The sequence below is a fragment of the Ostrea edulis genome, chromosome 4, assembly GCF_947568905.1.
Source record: "Ostrea edulis chromosome 4, xbOstEdul1.1, whole genome shotgun sequence".
NCBI classification, from domain to species: Eukaryota; Metazoa; Mollusca; class Bivalvia; order Ostreida; family Ostreidae; genus Ostrea; species Ostrea edulis.
This window is the reverse complement of record NC_079167.1, coordinates 91,475,617-91,483,786: the sequence shown is the minus strand read 5'-3', so window position 1 is coordinate 91,483,786 and position 8,170 is coordinate 91,475,617. Positions and strand designations below refer to the sequence as shown.

The following is an 8,170-nucleotide window of genomic DNA, read 5'->3' as shown; positions in this document are numbered from 1 at the left end:
CAACGTTTTAAATATCTATAATAAAAAAAAAACTATCTTCCTAAGAAATAGTTTGCTTATAGGAAGACAATTATTTAAACCGATGAATGCCTGTGATGATGTCAAACAATAGACCCATGGGCTACAACACTCACCCGTGTCACCTTGGCCTTGCTGTTCCTTACAAGATTTTTGAAAAATATGTTTTACCCACTATATTGCAATGAAAAAGTTTGACACCATATTATGATCCCATCCTAGCCCCACAGAGTCAAGACTTTAACTGAACGTGAATGCTCTACTGTCTGAGCTATCTGGCCACCAGTGATCGAAATGGTCTGACCGCAATATTCCCCCCTCCTTACATGTCCTCACACCTTGAAGACATCAACACAGGATCTTTATCCTTGGCAGGTATTTTCACCTGTCAGTTCCAGGGGCTGGTCTACGGCACCAAATGTAACAGGAAGAAAGAAAACGCAATGGACCAGACCAGGATTTGAACCCACGCTCCCTGCATCTCTAGTCAGGCACTCTAACAACTGAATGATCTGAAACCAGTGATTGAAAATGTCTGACTGCAACAATACTAAACAATTCTAAAACATTCCAAATAACAAGGCAAACCACTGTCAGTTTATTTATCTTTATTCTGCAAAAGACTACTAACTGCAAAATGAAATAATTCTTTGTTTGCATTTTTTAGTTTTAAAAGTTCTGAATCATCTGAAATAATTGTCCTTTTTGGCACTTCCTGTAAAGAGGCATGGTCCACGTCCATGTTCTGTAAGGAAAGAGAGAGAAAGAGTGAGCAGTTCCTGTAATAAATGGATGGAACATTTAATTACTGTATCCATTATAACACATCTTACAACAAGGTGTTCAATCAAAATAGCACTGTACATAAAAATATCCTTTCTCGGTACATCACAATGCTTTCTATGTCTATTATGACAACGGAAAGCAATGCTACAAGTAAGACCGTCTTGAAGCCTGAAGTCATATTTACTCATACCACTGATTCTAGAGTTATCACCATTCGATTCATCGCCATTATCACGATACTGCCATGTCTTGTCGGGAACATTTCTCCTGTTATATGAATCCCCCTTGGTTTAAACTATATTTATTAAATGAAGCATTACATGAAACATACAAACAGATGCAAAATTAACAGGATTCGGAAACAAGTGCTAGTACTTATATAAATCCGTCTCCTATTTTACATTAATAAATCAGAATCGTGTTATGGTTATGACAATAACATACATATGCGATTCGTCATTTACATGTACATACCAAAATATTGATAAAACAATGGTGATGATGTGTGATGGGGTTGTGTGAATATTTCAACACATCCCCCATCATCACCAACATGAAATTAGTAAACAGAGAAATGATACAAGCATGGGATATATATGTATACTAAAGATAATCTGCCATTTAGGCTTGAATCCCCCTTTATAACGCCAAATTTGCATACTGCCGTCTGTCACCTTGTTTCCAAAACAAACGTCCATACGAGGGCATGGAATGTTTCGATGTAGCACCATGTGATAAATATCAGCCATCGGGGACCCCCACCCCCCAGGAGTTGTCTGACCTTGTTTGAGCGCACAGCTGTCAGTAGAATAATTAAATGAACAAACTTTACCTCAGTATCTTTTGTTCTGTAATTGAGATCCAAAAGTATCTCTGAATTAGGTTTCAGGATATCCTCTACTTCCTGTGAATAAAATCATAAACAACATTATGCATTTTATACATATTCCCTACCTCCAAGTTATGAACTCATATTCAATGGCTTTAAAAAACAATTATCAGGATATAATAAGACATACTGTAATTGTGGAGATGTTTGTTAGACATTATTTTATCCCCGGATCAGCACTATTAATTTCTATGCTAAAGAGATTTATCATAGTAATTTATATCTAAATGTATATACCTTGTAAAATACATTAAAAAACCCCAAAATTTTGTGAAAATTGGATTTTTTGTGAGTTCAAGGACTCATGACATTATGCAATAATAAAAACCTCACAAGTAAAACTCAGTCCATATAATCAATCAATTACACTAACATAGATAGAGATCTAACACCACTTACTCCTGAAGTAAACAATATGTTACCAGATCTTGTGAATTACATCGTATCCTCATGTAACTCTTTATGATATTGCGAGTGGAAAAACATCCATTTATCCATTGGTAGTTACATGTACCGGTACATGTTCGGTATATTGGACACAACATGTCTTCCTCTACATGATCAGCACATGTAACATGGTATCATACCAATAAAAAGCATTTTCTTCCTAATTTATAATTGACTCATTGAAATGGTAAAATCTCTGGAGAGCCTGTCATGCTACATACCTCTGGTTCATCGTTAGCTCCGCGGAGAAGGACGTTCAGATCCACCTTGCTATTCTCCTCCTGGGAGTCCAAGTGGAACACCCTCTGGAATGTCTGGAGGGGGAGCTTACTTTTGATGTCGGGGTTCGCAATACCAGGAGGTACCATAGTCAGTAATGCGTTTGTCAGTGGCCCTGAAGTCAAATTGCATTTCAAATCAATAAAGATTTTCATTTAGAGAGACCTTATATTCCTACTTTATCATTATAACAAGAAAGAAATACATGCAAAAGTTTTAAATTTTAAATAATCCATACGAATGTGTATGTGCAACACAGTTCCTAAGAGTATGGAAGTTCATTAGTGGTGTGCAGAGTTTCTAACTGGTATAATTCAAATGTCATACTGATGTTTAAGTTGTGGACAGACAGATAGACCAAAATCAGCATGTCCTGATCTTTGATTGAAGGGGCATAAAAAAGAAAAAGACATATTTGCAAAACAATAAAACCACCCCGTAGGCCCTACAGGGCTCATTTGCAAGGATGATCTTAACTTTCATTCCCGACACAAAAAGATTTAATCTTAACTATTCACTTGACTAAATATATAAGATCTCTGTCTTGTATACAGATCAAAAGTTCAAATGTATCCTCTTTTGTGATTCAATATGCCTCCATCTTTAATGGCTAAATAACTGGTATATGTAGGTCACAAACTGGTTGAGAGAACAATTTGATAGAAATGACTCCTACAGGTAGATACAGACCTTTAGTGACTTGTACAGGTAGATATAGATCTTTAGTGACTTCTACAGGTAGATATAGATCTTTAGTGACTTGGACAGATAGATATAGATCTTTAGTGACTTCTACAGGTAGATATAGATCTTTAGTGACTTGTACAGATATAGATCTTTAGTGACTTGTACAGATAGATATAGATCTTTAGTGACTTCTACAGGTAGATATAGACCTTTAGTGACTTCTACAGGTAGATATAGACCTTTAGTGACTCCTACAGGTAGATATAGATCTTTAGTGACTTCTACAGGAAGATATAGATCTCTAGTGACTTCTACAGGTAGATATAGACCTTTAGTGACTTCTACAGATAGATATAGACCTTTAGTGACTTCTACGGGTAGATATAGAGCTTTAGTGACTTCTACAGATAGATATAGTCCTTTAGTGACTTCTACAGGTAGGTATAGATCTTTAGTGACTTCTACAGGTAGATATAGATCTCTAGTGACTTCTACAGGTAGATATACATGTAGATCTCTAGTGACTTCTACAGGTAGATATAGACCTTTAGTGACTTCTACAGATAGATATAGACCTTTAGTGACTTCTACATGTAGATATAGATCTCTAGTGACTTCTACAGGTAGATATAGACCTTTAGTGACTTGTACAGATATATATAGACCTTTAGTGACTTGTACAGGTAGATATAAACCTTTAGTGACTTCTACAGGTAGATATAGATCTCTAGTGACTTTAACAGGTAGATATAGATCTTTAGTGACTTCTACAGGTAGATATAGATCTTTAGTGATTTCAACAGGTAGATATAGATCTTTAGTGACTACTACAGGTAGATATAGACCTTTAGTGACTTCTACAGGTAGATATAGACCTTTAGTGACTCCTACAGGTAGATATAGACCTTTAGTGACTTCTACAGGTAGATATAGATCTTTAGTGACTCCTACATGTAAATATATACCTTTGTGTTCTATAGTTCTCAAACACTGTCCACTGAAGACATCCCAGATTTTCACATTGTGGTCATTTGACCCCGACACAAGTTGGCATCCATCCATTGAAACACACAGACAGCTCACCTGTTTTCTGTCAAAAAATTTAATTTACAAATTAAACATGCTCAAAACCATCACAGAATGTGCAGGCTGCTGCTGTGCATTGCCTTTACATATTTACTAAAACCTTAAAACCAACTCATACATGTACTAAGCACAACTAAAACCAACTCATACATGTACTAAGCACAACTAAAACCAACTCATACATGTACTAAGCACAACTAAAACCAACCCATACATGTACTAAGCACTAATAAAACCAACTCAGACATGTACTAAGCATAACTAAAACCAACTCATACATGTACTAAGTACAACTAAAACCAACTCATACATGTACTAAGCACTAATAAAACCAACTCAGACATGTACTAAGCACAACTAAAACCAACTCATACCTGTACTAAAACCAACTCATACATGTACTAAGCACAACTAAAACCAACTGATACATGTACTAAAACCAACTCATACATGTACTAAGCACATGCAACTAAAACCAACTCATACATGTACTAAGCACATGCAACTAAAACCAACTCATACATGTACTAAGCACAACTAAAACCAACTCATACATGCACGAAGCACTGCTAAAACCAACTCATACATGTACTAAGCACAACTAAAACCAACTCATACATGTACTAAGCACAACTAAAACCAACTCATACATGTACTAAGCACAACTAAAACCAACTCATACATGTACTAAGCACTACTAAAACCAACTCATACATGTACTAAGTACAACTAAAACCAACTCATACCTGTACTAAGCACAACTAAAACCAACTCATACATGTACTAAGCACTACTAAAACCAACTCATACATGTACTAAGTACAACTAAAACCAACTCAACTAAAAATAAGTTCCGTTTTCCATGATTTCTATAATGAAATACACGATTTTAACCCAAATCATAGTTACCTCTTGTTGTTTTGTCAAATTCATATAAAATAAATATCTATATTGAAATAAAAAATCACTGAAAGATGATCAATTTTGAAAATTTACTAGAAGGTAGACAGCGAAACAATTTAAATACTATTTAGCAGTCCACGATGTCTTCTATCACGTACAACATGTGTGCTGATCATGTGACTTGTAAAGGTACAACAGTCAAAGCCTTCTAACATGTCTAAGTAGGTGAACAATAAAATCCCATGATGCAAGAGCTTACTCTATTTGGAAGTGTGAATTGATTTAAAACATTGTCCTGCACATGAAAATTGCTGCAGACTTAATTTACGTCCTAATTGTTTCACTTAGGAGAAAAAAATTGACACCGTGTGCATTAATTGTGGCTAGTATTGAAAACCTAATCGATTAGTAATAAAATATATATTGCATCGACTGTTTTCGTATGTCTACTCTGCAAATTCTGGTGTGTTTAAAACAGCATCTGTAAACAGATCAGTCTCCGTGGTTACACAGCAATCTGTCATGATGTCTGCCATTATATGAGTCAGTGTATGAGAAAAGGGGTCTTAATATATCACCGAGTGCAGCGATTTCTGTTTACAATAATCAAAGTTTGCATGGCGACAAAACAACAATGCAGCATAAGTACAAATTATAGTACACTAGACCTCTACCTTCAGATCAGATCATTTAGTGACACATATATGAGTTGAATTCTATATGACATCACAGTCAACATTTTCCATACTTTTGGATTCTGAGAACACTATTAATTTTCAGTTGCATGAAAATGAGTTAAGTTTAAGTGACAGTTAACGACTAGTTAATGCTATATAAATCTAAGAGTTAATGGGAAGTTAACTGTCTTTTAAAGTTAACTAACTGTCGAGCAACTGGATCCAGAAGCCGAAGCATGCTTTTCACTGGCCCCAATATTGGGGCACTGACTAATTGCAAAGTCTATTGTTGCTGATGAACCTCTCTATTAGTGGTGTTCCAATCATCGATTATAATCGAAAATCAGTCGATTGTTGGGAAATTCTAAGCGCTCGATTATGAAAATTTTATTCCAATTAATCGGTTTTTAGATTTTGTTTTCTCAAGGACTGTAGGATTTGAAGAATATTCCTGCCGTGACCTAGCTACCTATTAACCTAAAAGTTTTTTTTATTGTAATGGCGGCGCACATGAAAGCGAAAGTATTCATACCCGGGAAAATCGTATTGACTTTTATAAATGTAATTAAAGGATATTAAAATAGTAAATGAATAACAAATACAAACAGAAAATATTCATTTACACGATCTCAGCAATAGAAACAACAAATATAAACATAGATAATATTTATTTACACTTTTTCAGTAGTTAGATGACTTGTATTATAGAATTTCTCTATGTTCGATTATAATCGATAATTAGTTAGGTACGGTAAACCAATCATCGATTATGAAATTCTCACCGATTCCCATCACTACTCTCTATATTACTTTCTGCTGTTCAGACAGAGACTACTTACTCATGACCATCAAACCGTTGACAGGCTTTGTCTTCCGTTATGTGCCTCTCTCTTCTCACTGGCTGCAGGAAAATTTTGTTTGGTGTCAAAATAGAACATCAATATAACTTTAAAAGAAAATGTTCACACTTGATTTACTTAACATATTAAGTATTTAGTTTTATCTCAATTTTTACTCATCTGCAACACAATTACACAAAATAGTATATAATTATATAATGCCCTTCTGGGTAAACAGACATATGTAAAGCTTTAATATCATAATTCTTTTTTTCTTCAAATATAAAGGTTGGTGCGCATTATATAAAAACATCCTGGGTTAACATAGAATACTCACTGTCTCAAATAAATTGACTGCATATATTGAACCAGTACTGCTCCCTGCAAATAAGCGGAATTCTGCTGAATCCAGTACCACAGAACATATGGCCACCTCAAACACAAATGTACACAGCACTTCCCCGCTGTTAACATCATACAGCCTACAAGTCTGATCCAGGGAGGAGGAGACAACTCTGGCCAGGTGTCCCCCCACCCCAATATGGAGGTCTGTAACTGGCAGGGAGTGACTGGACCACACCTGATCAGGTGACACCGGGGTCCTGCTTTGTGACTGTTCACACAAGGCTCTAAGGTGAAAAGATGAGAAAGTTAATTTTGTTAAATAAAATTTCCTTTTATCTAAAACTTTGAATATGACAGTCAATATAGTAAAACACGGTTACATTGAACACACTTATAATGATTTCATGCTTGCAACGAAGTGACTTTTATTCCTTGTAATTCTAAAACATTTTACCAACTCAATGAATATAACGAATTACGTTTACAAAAAATCAAAAATGTACATCCCCAGCACTTTACTATCAGTGGAATTTACTATACCAAATTAAAATTATGGTCTTGATTCCAGTATAACACCCCCTGCTTAAGAGTGCAAAAAATCTACCAAAAGTCCTCCAAAATGATTTCAATATATCATAAAAAGCATTACATGGAAATTAAATGTATAAATTTTCTGCTTCAAATTTTCAGTCAATTTGAAATATGGAACTTACTTTCCTAATGACCAGACGATGACGAGACTGTCCTCTCCCCCCGACACAATCAAACCCGAGGAACACCTCAAGCAGGTGACAGTCTGATAATGTCTGCTTAACACACAAAGCAGGCGTCCTGTACACGTCTGCAAAACAGGAAGACCCGAATGTATATCACTGTCCTAAACAGGTTACAAATTGTTATACTGCAAGTTTTCACACCTGTGTAATTTCTGTTACGAATACCAGTATGATAACGAATACTTTAAAAATACTTCAAAATTTTCATCCATCAGATTCTTACTGCAAAAATGCAAGAAATATTGAATGTACGTCGTAACAAATCTCACCTGCCATATGTAGATTTTCTCAGCGATGGCTGCTACACAGTAATCCCCATCCTCCGTGATGTCCAGGGCCGTCACATTCCCTGGACACACCATCTTAATACACGTGGTGTCCTGGTCAAAATTGTGGTCAGTAATGATATATTACCCTTGTTTATTATGATGTACTATT

General features: G+C 35.4%; 1 protein-coding gene across 5 annotated transcripts in view; it reads right to left on the bottom strand.

Moving 5' to 3' along the window:
• Positions 1-611: 611 nt before the first annotated feature.
• The window catches only part of LOC125668578 (WD repeat-containing protein 18-like), a 23,073-nt gene continuing 15,514 nt past the window's right edge, over positions 612-8,170 (bottom strand). For 3 of the 5 annotated variants that reach the window (XM_056164296.1, XM_056164297.1, XM_048902863.2), the window contains exons 3-10: positions 8,002-8,112; positions 7,670-7,797; positions 6,949-7,240; positions 6,612-6,673; positions 4,072-4,196; positions 2,362-2,534; positions 1,637-1,708; positions 612-763 (exon numbers count right to left, since the gene is read on the bottom strand). In XM_056164296.1, the coding sequence (XP_056020271.1) occupies positions 617-763; positions 1,637-1,708; positions 2,362-2,534; positions 4,072-4,196; positions 6,612-6,673; positions 6,949-7,240; positions 7,670-7,797; positions 8,002-8,094 (1,092 nt within the window). In that variant the 5' untranslated portion in view covers positions 8,095-8,112 and the 3' untranslated portion in view covers positions 612-616. Of the gene's footprint in view, positions 1,709-2,361; positions 2,535-4,071; positions 4,197-6,611; positions 6,674-6,948; positions 7,241-7,669; positions 7,798-8,001; positions 8,113-8,170 lie in introns of all 5 variants that reach the window. The other 2 variants (XM_056164295.1, XM_056164294.1) reach the window with 1 other exon arrangement.